This window comes from Diceros bicornis, chromosome 26 (genome assembly GCF_020826845.1).
Source record: "Diceros bicornis minor isolate mBicDic1 chromosome 26, mDicBic1.mat.cur, whole genome shotgun sequence".
NCBI lineage: Eukaryota > Metazoa > Chordata > Mammalia > Perissodactyla > Rhinocerotidae > Diceros > Diceros bicornis.
Genome location: NC_080765.1, coordinates 3,478,211 through 3,491,761, shown reverse-complemented (window position 1 = coordinate 3,491,761; position 13,551 = coordinate 3,478,211). Strand labels below are relative to the sequence as shown.

At 58.4% G+C, this 13,551-nt stretch overlaps 1 protein-coding gene across 1 annotated transcript in view; it reads right to left on the bottom strand.

Moving 5' to 3' along the window:
* Nucleotides 1-244: 244 nt before the first annotated feature.
* Nucleotides 245-13,551, bottom strand: part of SRRM3 (serine/arginine repetitive matrix 3) — a 34,890-nt gene continuing 21,583 nt past the window's right edge. Inside the window, exons 11-14 of the mRNA XM_058569028.1 lie at nt 4,745-5,109; nt 3,981-4,205; nt 3,734-3,871; nt 245-1,751 (exon numbers count right to left, since the gene is read on the bottom strand). Coding sequence (XP_058425011.1) covers nt 1,529-1,751; nt 3,734-3,871; nt 3,981-4,205; nt 4,745-5,109 — 951 coding nt within the window. The 3' untranslated portion in view covers nt 245-1,528. The remainder of the gene's footprint in view (nt 1,752-3,733; nt 3,872-3,980; nt 4,206-4,744; nt 5,110-13,551) is intronic.

Genomic DNA, 13,551 nt, shown 5'->3' with positions numbered 1-13,551 from the left:
CAGGGCCTCCAGGCTGGAAGGAAGGTCTTCTTAGACCCCTATTTTCCTCCCCACCGAGCTGCAGGCTCTGCAGACTCAGGCACAGAGGCAGGCGGATGGCTGCGCTGGACTCTGGTTCCGTGGTGCAAGCTCTTCTCTCTGCAGTCCTGAGGAGTCTGCGCTCCTCTCATTTCTCAGAAGAAAGGACCTCAGGACCCCATGCCCTCCCCATACTCTCCAGGTGCCCAAATCCACAGAGGCCTGGTCTCACCACCTGCCATCCGGGCACTGAGTGTTTTATTAGAGTCCAATTTTTATCCGCACCGCGGAGAAAGAGGGAGGGGGAGATAGAGGAAACCCGGACCAGACCCCAGACCCCTCCCCCCACTAGAGCCCAGGGCATCTGCCCCGTTGGGCCAAGGAAGACTTCGTGAGATCCCTGAGGGCCCCAGGAGGAGGGGGCTGGGAGCAGCAGAAGAGGGCTGGGGGCCACTGCTGTCCTGTTGATGCCCCAAGCCAAGGCCATCAGTCTAGATCCTACCCTTTCTTTGAAGGGCTGTAGCACCCCTCCCTGGGGAGCCTTGGCTGACCACCTCCCCATCAAACCCCGAGGAGGAAGTGCCTCCTTGGACAGGCCCCAAAGCACAAGCCATCCTATGCCTGTGACCCTGTCCTGCCATCTGGCCCATGCCCGAGACACTGGGACACGGGGGCCTGCTCAGTCATCAGACTACATTGCTTTCCCGCCTCCTCACAGGCTCCTCTGCCCCCTTCTCTCTTCCACCTCCTGACCTGAACCCCTTTTGATCTCAGGGTTAGATGCAGTTGTGGTCTGTATGTCCCACCTCTTGTCATGCAGAAGGCCGGCCTGGTGTGGCCTTGGTGCAGGGCATGGGGTGAGGGCTGGAGGAGAGAGCCTGGCCTGGAGAGGAGAGGTGGGACCAAGAGGGAGCTCCCTGGTCGCTCAGGCTGGGGCTTAGTGACCCACCTAGTCTGGGTACTCCTGGGCCAGGGGAGGGGTTTGGAGAGGCTGTGGGGCCAGCCTCCAGCCCTCAGCCAGGGTCCTCCTGCAGCCAGCTCAGAAGGAAGCAGCTCCCCAGCCTGGATGGTGGCGCACCAAAGGCCATTAGACCATTCTTCCTTCTGCCTGACTTAGATCCTGCTTGCTGGTCCCACCTCCCCAGTGCCGGAGAGGAGCGGAGGACCCTGTGGAGCAGGTAGGGGAGGCTCCCAGGTCTGAGGTGTCCCTGGGTCCACTGAGCTGAGGTCCCCAAGCAGGTGGCATCAAGCAGGCAGGTGGACAGGGGATCCCTGTGTTCGTAACGGCTCTTTGTTCCCTGGACACAGTGGGCGGGCAGGAGGTGGGGGGTGAGGACCCTCTAGAAACAGCAGAACCCAGCTCCTCTTGTCTGCAGGGCACCCACCCTCAAGGTGTTCCCTGGCCCCAGGACCTCTCTGTAGCAGCAGGGAGCAGGCCCCCTCGCGGTCCTGGGGCCTTACCCCTCGCCTCTCCCTGTGCCAGGGGGCACCAAACAGTGTGTGTCTGGGCTCAGAAGCCCCCGCTCTGTGAGCTGCTCCGGCTGTGGTAGCTGGGACTGGGGGTCCGGGAGGGGCTGCGAGTGCGGCTGCGGGTCCCACGACTGCGGCTGCTGTAGCTTCCGTGGCTGTGGCTGTGGCTGGGACTGGGGCTGCGGCTTGAGTAGTCACTGCTCAGGCAGCTGGAGGAGGATGAGGGGCTGGGCCGGTAGTAGGGGATGGGACGTTTCCGGGCACTGCCGGGAGGGAGAAGCCAATTACAGGCCATCCAGAGCCCTGAGCTCTGCTGTACTGGGCCCTCACTCAGGCCCCCAGCCCCTCCCCAGCAGTGGCCAGGGCTTCCCTGCCTCAGTGTCCCCAGAGCCCTGGCCTTGTGGTACCCCTGCCCCAACAGGACTGGACAGTCAGTGGTCACTTGCCAATTTCATGTCAACTGTTTTGTTTCTCCTCACTTGTCTGCAGGAAAAGGGGACCAAGGCTCTGCTTGATCTGAGCAGGTGCTCAATAAATATTTGTTAAATGAGTGAAACTTTAAAATATCGACGACTCACATTAACTGTGCTAAGCAGTGGCTTCTGTGCATGGGAATGGTTTGTGGATATGGCCCAGCCCTGCTTCTCTGTCCCCCAAAGAATCGAGAGTTTGGGTTTTGCATTCACTAGGAGGGAATAAGGAAGAGACCCTGGGCCACTGCTGCCCATGCCCACGGCCTGGCCCAGTCCCGCCGGCCCCTTCTCCTCACTCAGCTACCTCCCGCCGGCCCGGAGTTAGTTTGAAGCCAGGAGGCTGTGACCCAGAGAAAAGAAAAGAGAATGGTTAAGGGGGTGACAAGGCCCCATCGCGTGAGATTAATTCTGAGAAAGAAAACAGGTGTACGTTAGTGGGAGGAGGAGGAGGCAGCCTGGGAGAGGGGCTGAGGTGGGTGCCAGGTGGAAAATGTGGGGTCCGGCTGTCTTAGGACCCCCCTGCGTACGGGTGGGCGGGTGTGACCTGTCTGGAGGCATCCCAAGCCTGCCCATCTGGCCTCCAGACCTGGGGTGTAGGGAGGAGGTAATGCCCTCTTCTCCCTCGGTGATCTGGACCATCAAGAACTAGGAAGGACTGGTTGAAAATCAGACCACTTTAGAGCTGCCAAGATGCTCAGGGAGCCCTGCTCATTGTTCGGATGTGAGAACGGAGAGCCAGAGAGGCACGCCGATCTCCCCAGACTGCCCAGCCAGGCTGTGGCAGAGCTGGGCTCCGAATTTCGCCTGTGGCCCTCTACCCCATGTCGGTGGTCTAGGGCTGCAGGATGAGTTCCACAAACAAAGACATAACCCCCCCTAGAGACCCCGGCCTGGGCCGGGACCCTCCAGTCCTAGAGACCAGGCTGCTGGTGCCTCCTCCTCCAAATTCCCCAGGGGGCTGGGAGGTTAGTGAGAAAAGGAGAGGCAAAGAGAGGGACAGCTGAACAGAGCCAGATCAGCTCACATGGGCATCTCCCCCGAAGCCTATGGAGAGGGGGTCCGCCCCGCCCCCAGGCTGGCCACAGGCCACTCAGCAGGCTGGACCTTGAGATGAAGGAAAAAAGGAGACATCATTGCCAGGAGATGAACGTGGGGAGGGAAGGAGGGCGGGAGGGGTGCCAGGAGGGATGGCTGGAATCTTCCAGAGCTGAACTCCACGCCTGCTGCTGCCCACCCAGACCCAAGTACAGAGCCTCTCCCCTCCATGGACCTCCCATGGGGGGGGGGTCCCTGTCCTCTTTTTTTTTGTTTTATAAGTTTCTTTGCTTTTATTTATTTATTTTTTTGTGAGGAGGAGCAGCCCTGAGCTAACATCTATTGCCAATTCTCCTCTTTTTTTTTTTCCCCCAAAGCCCCAGTAGATAGCTGTATGTCATAGTTGCACATCCTTCTAGTTGCTGTATGTGTGACGCCGCCTCAGCGTGGCCGGAGAAGCGGTGCATCGGTGAGCGCCCGGGGTCCGAACCGGGCAAGGAGTGCACACACTTAACCGCTAAGCCACAGGGCTGGCCCAGTACCTGTCCTCTTGAGGCCTCCCTCTTTCTCCTCAGTGAACCTCTACCTCTCTCTCCGAGTCTCCCCAGCACCTCAGCTCTGGCCTGTCTCCTCCCTGGGGCCCCTTCCCTTCACTGAACCCTCACCTCCTCTCCTTCAGCCCCACCCGTTCCTGCACCCCTGGGGTCCCTACGGCTCGGCCCCCGGCCCCTCCATACCTGGTGATGCGCCGCGGCTCCATGAAGCTGGGCGAGTCCCGGCGCCGCTTGCGGATGGGCGAGTAGCTGCGGGAGCGGCGCCGGGCGCGGGCGGCCTCGGCCTCGGCGTGCCTCGCGCGGCCCTCGCTGTCCTTGTCCCTGCGGGGCCCGGCCCGACGTGAGCGAGGCGGCCGGGCCGGCGCGCCCGATACCGCCCGCGCCAGCGCGCCCCGGCCCGGCCCCGCCGCCACCTTGGGCGCGTACTCACCGGCCCGGGGGTTTCTTGGGAGACGGCGAGCGGCTGGGGCTGCGGGCCCTCTTCTCCGCGGAGCGCGAACGGGACTTGGAGGGCGAGCGGCTGGAGCTCCAGGAGCGGGGGTGCGGGCCCGGGCTGAGCGACGAGCTCTTCCGCTCCGGGCCGCCGTGCCGGCCGTGCGCGCCCGGGGACGGGGAGGTGCTGGTGGGCCGGGCGCGCGGGGGCCGCTCCTTGGGCCTGGAGGAGGGGCACGGCGACAGGGGGCTCAGCTGGGGAGAAAGGGGGCTCAGTGGAGGGGCGGAGGAGGAGAGGAGAGAGAGGGGGACTCGGGGACGGGGGTGGGGGTGGGGGCTCAGCTGGGGAGAAAGCGGGCTCAGCGAGGGGAAGGGACTCAGGAGGGGGAGAGTTCTATGGGGGAAGTTTATGGAGGAGGAGACGGGTGAGAGGGAGGAGGGTGTGTGTGTGTGGGGGTCGTTTCCAAGGGAGGGAAGGGGGGAGGGGAGTCAGTGAGGAGGAGGGTGTTCCGTGGTGGGGGGAGGAGAAGGATCAAGGTGGGGAACTTTGTTGGCAGGAGAGTGATCAGTGAGAGGAAGAGAGGGCTCCTTGTGTGGGGGGAATCGTCAGCTCGGGGAGAGGGGTCGGGGGCGGAGGGTGCTCCGTGGAGGTTGGGGGCAGTGATCAGTGAGGGGAAGGGGGAGGGGGGAGGGGGTCCCGCGGGGGCGGAGCAGTGCTCAGTGCCGGGAGGGAGCCCCTTCTCCCCGGGTCCGAGCGCTCACCGTTTCCCGTGCCCGCCGTGGCCTCGCTCGGAGCCGGGCTCGGGCCCGGGCCCGGGGGCGCCGCCGCCGCCCGAGTCGCTGCTGGAGCGGGCCCTGCTGAGCGAGCGCGACGAGCCCCGGGGCGGCGCGGGCCGGGCGCGCCGGCGGCCCCTGCGGCGGGGCGCGGACGCCGAGGACCGCGAGCGCCGCCGCCGCCGCCGCCGCCGCCGCCGCCGCCGCCTGGCGGGCCCGCCCGCCGCGCGGCCTCCTCTGCCCTGCGACGACGGCGCCGAGCGCGGGCTCGGGCTCTCCTTCCCCCGCGCGGGCGGCGTGGCCGCGCCCGCCTCCGCCTGGTCGCGGGCCCTGGGCGAGGGCGAGCTGGGCTTCTGACGGGGAGAGAGGCAGAGAGGGCACGGAGGGGGCGGAGAGGGAGAGGAGATGGAAGAGATGGAAGCAGAGACAGAAAAGAGAGATGGCGAATGCAGAGAGAGAGAGGAGAGAGGCAGGGAGAAGTCAGAGAAGCAGGAGACAGAGACAGAGGACAAGAGGAGAGAGAGAGAGAAAGGACAGACCAAGAGAAGGAGCGAGAGATTGAGGGGGAGAGAGTGGGCGGGTGGGGTGGGGGGAGAGAAGGAGAACGGGCTTTCACCGGGCCCGGGCCGGAGGCTGCCAGTCCCGGAGCATCGCACACACGGTTCCCCGCGCCTGCCCTGCCTCTGCCTCTCCTGAGTGTCCACCTTCTGGCCTCAACAGTGCAGCTCATGCAAGGTTCTCGGCATGCAAAACACAAGAGGGACGGAGCGGTGGGGGGCGGGGGCAGAAAGGGAGGGGCTCCAGGACCGGCTCGGGGGCTGACATTGCCCCCCGATGGGACGGACGATCCCGGCAGAGAGAAGAGAGAGGGCGGGCACAGGGAGGCCGGGCCAGGGCCAGCCCACCAGGCCAGGCCCCCCAGCGCGTGGGGGTGGGTGAGGGGATGGAGGGGGCACACGGCACACAGATGGGGGTGGGGGCGGGGCAGGACGACTGAACTCAAAACTGAACGGAAGAAAGGGAGGAAAAACAGAAATAAAAAACAAAACCAGAAATAAAAAACAAATCCACAAATGTCATTAGATACCAAAATCAAAACAATGTCTGAACTCCTGGGGAACTGACATTTCTTCTGTTAACATCTTTGTTTTCCGGCCCTGCAGAGACCTGTGGAGCTGTCAGTAGCACCCGACTGTCTTTCTGTTTCTCTCTTTTCTTTTTCTTTTTCTTTTTTTTTTTTAAGTTCTGATTTTTAAGTCCCTCTTGGTTAACGTCCACTTACCAATAAAGTGGCACTTCCTCCTTTAGTAGGTAAGATGTGTAAGAGAAGGGAAAAGTGTGGTAGCGTAAGTTCATCATTAGATTCACAAAAATGCAAGAGAGATAGAGAGAGAGAGAGAAAAACGCAACCACCCCATTCTAGGCCGAGAGGAGGCCACGCCGCCTCTGGAGGAAGGACTGGCAGCGCCTGGCTCCTCGGGCCTGAGCAGGCACCTCTCGGGTGACCACTGAATAGAGATGTCAAATGTTTTTCCAAAAGCGGAGTTAGGACACAAGGATAGGGCGGGTACAGAAAACCAGAAAGGGTACCTGGTACCAGCGTCAAAAGGGCCCTGGCTGGGAATTGGGGGTCTGAGAGCCTGCCGCTACCTCACTGAGCGACCCTGGCCAAGTCATCTCCCCATTCTGGCCTCAGTTTCCCCATCCACAAAGTGAGAGGGTTGGGCTTTCCTTCCTGATGGCCCTGCCAGAGCAAAGATTCCAGAATTTTCTGCACACCCCCTGACGCTTCCCTCCATCCACCCCCTCCACAGAACTGTTGAATGCATTTGTCTGTTTATAAGTCTGTCCCTCACCCCCACCCCACCCGCAGTCATCAGCACCAACTTGACTTTGAGCACCTCCAGGGAAAATCTGGTGTTGGATTCAGCTTTGTACCCTCACAAAACCTGGCATCTAGTAGGGTCTCGATGCCGTTTGTTGAGGAAGGAAGAAACGCCCTTACAAGGGCCAGGGCCAAGCCAGGGAGTCCTGGGAGAGGGGCAGAGTCTGGGACAAGCTCTTTTGGCAGCGTTTTTGGAATGAGAGAACAAAACCAGCTGCCACCCCTCAGGGTACCTTGCTGCCAGGGACTGGAAGGAACATGGTTTCCTTGGCATGGCCCTGCGTGCTTCCTACAGGGGGCAGGGTGGTGCCAAGGCCTCTTTGTGCCAACCTGGATCCAGCCTGGGCACGGAGGTGGAGTCAAGAAGTCAGCCCCATTGGTGGAAAGGCACAGCCGGCTGGGGTTGGTGGCTGAAGCAGCCAATGAACACCAGCCACAGCTGGTGAGAGCAGCTGACCAGGGCCAGATGGGCCATGAAGACCTCCTCCAAGAGCCTCGTGTCTCCATTTGGGGCTGAGGCAGGCATCGGTGCGCAGAGTGGATATTGCTGGGTACCGAGGTGCTGCTCTGAGCACCTGACTCTCCTCATCACCAGCTCACCCCTCCCCCTGGGCTAGGAGAGATGGAAGCTGGGCTCTTCAGCCATGGCCCCTCTGAGATGGCAGTTCCATTCTCAATAGACATCACCAGGAGACCCTTGGGTCCCCTAACACATACCCCCTCCACCCTAGCAGGTGGTCAGTGCCTCACAGCTCCCAAGCCCCCAGCACCAGGTTCAGTCATCCAGCATCCTTTTCTCTCCAGAGGAGGCAAACGACAAAGAAGTCTCCAGAATCCTCAGATTTCCAGTTTCTTTCCTGTCCCCTAGGTTGTCAGAGTATAAAGTGGTACCAGGTAGGGAGGGCTCCCCCCGGAAGCCAATGCACAGTAACCAAGGAGACGGTGGAGCCCGCCTTCCAGAAGCCTTTGCTTGCTGCTTCGGTGGGCGGGGGCAGCAAGGCAAGTGGGCAGAATACCGAACTGGGGACTCAGGCCCTGGATGTGACTTCTGGCTCCGACCTGGACTCTGGATCTGAGCCAGCTCCTTCTGCCTCCAGGGAAGAGGCCAGCAGCAGGGGAGCAGACTGATGTTCCTCCCACAGGCACTGCAGGGCCCTCTCTACTTCCCACTGTCTTGGGCTGGGAGTGTGAGAAACAAAAAGGATCTGGTTGGGTATATGCCCACCCATCATGGTGCGGCCCCCAACCACAGAGGTTCAAGCCCCTGTGTTGATCTGAATGGTTCATGCCTGGCACATCTTGAAGTCCAAGCTCTTCCCCATTTCCCTCTCACCTCCTCCAAGCCAACTGCCTGCCATAGCCCAAGATGATAGTACTTGGGCAAAGTGGAACACTCTGGAATCAGCCCTGAGACCTTTAAGGATGTGACCTAACTCTGGGGGCCTCAGTTTCCCCACTGATAAAATGAGGATGACTAGGGTCTTTGCTAGGTGGGCCTGTACAGAGGCTGAGAGGTCTTTTTTCAGAGTACAACTCACTGTCCCCTCACAGACTAACAAGGTCAGAGCAATGTGGGAAGGCCTGGGGCCCCATGGGGCGTCCCCCAAATGCCAGGAAGGTGGAAGATGAGAGGAAGGCACTGCTGGGCAGGGTGAAAGATAGAACCTTCCTTGGGTGAAGACGCCTAGGGCCAGTCTCACAGCCTTGTCCACCCATCCCTCCAGAAGCCCTTGAGGAAGGGTCGCCATGATCCTGCCAGAGGGTGAGCCGCATCCTCAGCGTGGCTGGGTCCTGTTCTTCCCAGGAACTGAGGGAGATCCACACCCAGACATGGGATTTCATCACCAGACAGCACTTTGAAGGCCAGGGACCTCCAAATATCTCCTCCCGAAGTCTGCTATTTGTGACTCCTGTCCCTCCTGCCTGGAACTCCTCTCTTCTCTTCCCTCTCTCCGCCTCCACCCTCCCCTCATGGCCTGGCTAATGTCTATCACCGTCTACCCTCAGCTCAAGGCCACTGCCTCCAGGAAGCCTCTCCTCACCCTCACCCTGAGTCAGTTGTGCTCCTCTATGATCCCACAGACCCTTGTTCCTTCCTTCAGTGTGGACTGTGCCAGGCCGTGCTAGGGCTGGGGCTGCCGTGACCGGCAGGAGCTCCCTCTCATTGTTCTGAGAACTTTGTCAGTCCTCTGGCCTGGCAGATGGGGGCTGTGAACCCGGGTCTGCCTGCCTCTCCCCTGGCATGGACATCCAGATGCGCCCTGGCACAGTGGAGTGCTCAGCAAATGCTTGCTTACTGTATGCATGAACGAGCAAAGGAATGAGTGAGTGAGAGTGGACGAGGGACCTCGCCTGCACCTGAGCCCTGCTCCCAGGAACCCCTCTGCTCCTTGGTATCACCTGCTACTCGACACCTTTTCTTTTGCTTATGTAAGAAATTTTTGAAGGGAAAGAATGAGAAGAGAGGAACAGGTGACAGTGTGCTAGCCCGATCCTGGTGTTCTTAAGGACAAAAACAAGTGAGCATCTGGGACAACCACCCCCTCTACTCAGTGCTTGAAGATCCATTTCTAGGGCCCTGGTCACATCAGGTACTCTTTCAGGCTGAGGCCTCCACTCCCCACATCAGGCTGGGACAGAGTGTCCTCCGTCAGACCAGCAGTGCTTTCTCCCTTCCTGAACAACTTCCTTGTCTGCCCTCCCAGCATCACTCGGGACTGAGGAATGTTCTGAGTGGGTGAGCTCCCCAGGACCTGTCCCTGGGGTCAACATGGGGGAAGGTGAGGATGAACAGCTGGGCCTTCTCTTTTTAAGGCTGAGGATGGAGGCCCACGGAGGCCTCACAAGGGTTGGGGTGTCAAATTTCTGTAGCTGCTCCTAGATGGGACAGGAAACAGTTTAAAGGGCAGGTGGGGTCCCTGATGACCTACTCTGGACGTATACCCTCAGTGTGGCTGTCCTAGGACCTAGGCCTGGTTCTGCCCCAACGACTTGGGGGACCCAGTCCTACTGACTGTCCTTTCTGGATGATTTGGCACTGAGGGATCACGTTAAGCTCAAATTTGGAAGATGGAAAGATGCTGGGGGACTGAAGGAACCCCTGTCTGGGTTGGGTGGTCCAGGCAGGGGGCAGGTGAGGTGCGATCCCCTCCATCTCCCAGATTGCCCCACAGAGACTTTGCTAAGTAGGCCCTCTAAGTCCACTGCCTGTTCCTGGCCAGCTCACATCCCCCTTGAAGTTCAACTACCATTCCACTCCAAAGATGGAGCTGTGAGGTTCAGCCCTGGTGCCAGCTGTGGCCCCAGCTCCCACCCTAAAGCTCCGCCTGCTGCCAGGACAGGACCCACGGGAGCCTGGGAGGCCCCGGAGGGTGGGACGAGGCTCTTTCTGCGGGCCTGACCTCAGCCAGAACTTCCTCCAGGACTGGAGGCCAAGAAACCCAGCACAGGCCCCTCCACCACTGCTTAGTGCCCAAGTGGGCCCTGGTGGCCAGCAGGGGTAAGGGCAGCTATTCCAGACAACAGATCGACTCAACCGCAGCGTACAGTTCAGGAAAGAAACACAAACTTGGGATGCTAAACCACACAGAAATGCATTCGGACAACAAAATGAGAAAGAGAGGGAGTGAAGGAGGCTCGGGGTCGGGGGCGGAGAGGAAGAAGAAGGAGCGGGGAAGGTGGAAAGGAGGGAGGAATGAACCAGAAAAATTGTCAGGAGTTAAGAAAACCAAATGACAAACCGGGAAACACAGCTTTGTAGCTCATTTCGAGAAAATGCAAGTTACAAATGAGTAGTCACTAAAACAAAGAAAGAAAAGGGAGGGGGAGAAAACCAACCAGAGCAAGACTGAGAGAGAGAGAGAGAGAGAAAACCACATTCAAACCAAGCAGAGTGGCGGGGCTTATCTGGAGATGGGAGCGAGCGGGCGCACAGCTGAGCCGGGTACCTACCTTCTCAGTGGTCAGGGACAGGAATGCAATAATAAAAAAGAAAAGAAGGTCTCCGCATTGGGAATGCAGAACGGGGGAAAGACAGTGACTCTAAGCTGCGCACCCACTCTGAATCAGCACGTGGGCAGCCAGGGTGGCTTTGGATCTAGCCCCACGGGTTTGAGGGGGCTCCTGCCCAGCCATTTCAGTTTGCTTTTTTAATTTACCCACAGGCTCCAAAAGCCAAGCTTTCCTTAACTCTTTAAACCACAGAAAACCTCCGGAGGGCATGCAGGAAGCAGCTGATGGAACCAGAACCACAGGGTGGGCTGAGGAAGGGCTGGCAGCATGGGGAGAGAGGCCCATGTCACAGGAGAGAGATGGAGAGGGAGAGAGAAAGAGACAGAAACACAGAGAGAGAGAGAGAAATAGACAGGGAGAGAGACACAGAAAGACAAGGAAACCAAGAGACAGAGAGGCAGGGAGAGAGAGAAAGGTGGGCCCATACAGAAAGAAGAGAGAAAGCTGTTTAAACAAGGCTAGTCAGAGTGGACAGAAGGGTGGAAGGGGACCCGTGCATTTAAAAGGGAAGGCAACTGCAGATTTAATTTGTTGGAGTGATCCAGCCTCAGTCAACCGCACTCCCTTTCCTTCTGGCTTCAGCATCATTTTAGCAAAATTCATCTCTCCTGCCTTCATCCTGGGAGAGACGCCAACATGTCCCTTCCTGTTCTGACTGCCCCACTCTCTTTCCTGGGGGTGGGTGCTCTTTCCCAGGGGGAGGCCTGGGATGAGGCAGGTCAGGGAGTGCCAGGGGCACCTCTCCTTGGGGTTCCCCTAGGCTGCCCATTTCATGATGAGATTTGAGCCAGAGCCAGAGGCCAGAGAGAGTCCAGAGGCCTTGCCTACGAACCTTCTCTGCCACCCTCACCAAACAGTGAGGCTTCCCTCTACTCCTCCAGTGCTGGCAACAGGTGAAGCCAAGGCAGGTGGCCCTACTTCTAAAGCTACAAATCCTGCACACCCCGTCTGTGCAAGAGCAAGGCTAGCACCATTCTGTGCTCTTGGGGGCTGGAGGGAGCCAGGTAAAGGCACCAGGCGAGACTGGATGGAAGGACTTGTCCAGTGAGGTCTTGGTCTCAGCATCTTATGCGTTCCTCCCATGTCACGTGACCCTGGGCAGCTCCCTCCCTCTCTATGCCTCCTGATTTACTTCCCTACATGATTTACTTCCCCACACGTGTGAGGGCTTAGGGCTCCCCAAGTTGCTAAAGCAGCAATTATATAGAGTCGGCCTGTGCAACATGGGCTTGCCTAAACCCTGCAAGCCCAGTGCTGGGGAGCTGAGAGAGCTGAGAGCATGCTGTAGACATCTGGAGAAGTCCCCAGGGGGAAGGCAGGAGCTGAGACAACTAGCACCCACCTCCCAAACCCTCCTTCCCTGCTCAGGGCTCCTGGAGTGTGCTTTCCATGGACCACCCTCTCCACATCTTGGCTGTGGCTGGAGGTCTTGAGGTTAGAGGGCTGGGGTCTCCTTTTGGATCTACCTCTAAAAAGCTGTGTGATTTTGAGCTGGTCACTTGACCTCTCTGAGCTGCAGAGAGCAGTAAGCAGTAGAACCCAGCAATCCCGGGGGGTTCAGCCCTGGCCTGAGATAGGACAACTAAGAGATGTGTTAGGAACCAGCACCCCACTGGCCTCAGTCTCAAGAACAGGATGGACCCACCTCTTGCCTCCAGTCTCTTGCTGGGAGTGTCTGGCTTTGAAGCCGCCACCTGAGTTAAACTCTCTCAAGTGTCTTCAATTCTCTCCTCTAGGGCCCCCTAAGGATCTGAGGCCTGGCACAGAAGGTGCTGAGCAGCTTGTCCCCATCATGCCATCTTCTACTAGACAGAACTGAGAGACATAGGAAGCTCACTGGGACAAGACTCTCCTCGCCCCTGGGTCTCGCAGCCTCTGCCAAGGTGCCTTCTAGACAGAGACACAGATGCGTGGTCTGCACCACTTTTGTTAATTTAGAAGCTGAAGCAGTTCCAAGGGTGTGCCCGGGGGTGAGGGGAGGGATGGCTGCAGATGCAGGGTTGGCAGGGGAGTCATTTTTTAGGAGTTATCTTCCCTTTTAAATTCTGATCACAAAGGAAAAAAAATAAGTATATAGAGATATGTATATGCTTAATGTTCACTGGAGATTCAAAACCACCTCTGCATTAGGAGGAGAGGTTCCCACAGAAACACGCACAAAAGCAAAATTCTAGGACAACATAGAAGAGAGAAAAACCCCAGAGAGATAGTTTGCATTTCTGTACATTACAAAAGGAAAAAAGAAAAAAGAAAGGAAAAGGAAATACAAACAGAAACAAAATAACAAGAAAAGTTACATAAACTTCCCCACCCTCTTCCCTTGCAGCTAAATGAGAAATGGAATCACAATATTACCACGTTTCAAATGGGAGGCTAAAAAAACAAACAAAAACATAGACGGGGTTAAAAACGGTGAGCTTTTCTTTTTTTCCGTTTGTTTCTCTCTCTTTTTTTTAAAGGCAGCCTCCAAGAATCCCCTCACCCGCCCCAGTATACTTTTTCCCAAAGACTTTTTTGGTGAATGATGCCTGTAGACATCTGGAGAAGTCCCCAGGGGGAAGGCAGGAGCTGAGACAGGAGCTTTGCCTCCTGCAGGCAAAGAGGGCATCTGAGTGCAAGTGAGAGGCTTGGGATGTTCTCAAGTCCCAGATCTCCCAGGGCCCGAAGGGTTGGGGAGGATTTGGGGACCATGCTTTGTGAAAGGAATGACAAAGTGCTGTCTCCTAGGAAACTCCCAGGGCCGTGCCAGAAGGAGCCCCATTTGGGGAGGGAGACAGACTAGGGTGCTGCCTAGGCTTCCTGCCCAAGGCTGGAGGCCAGGTCACCTCCCCTGACTGCTCTCTCTGGGGTCCACCTACCTGCCATGGCCATTTCCCTGCACATGCCCAGGGCCCTTGGG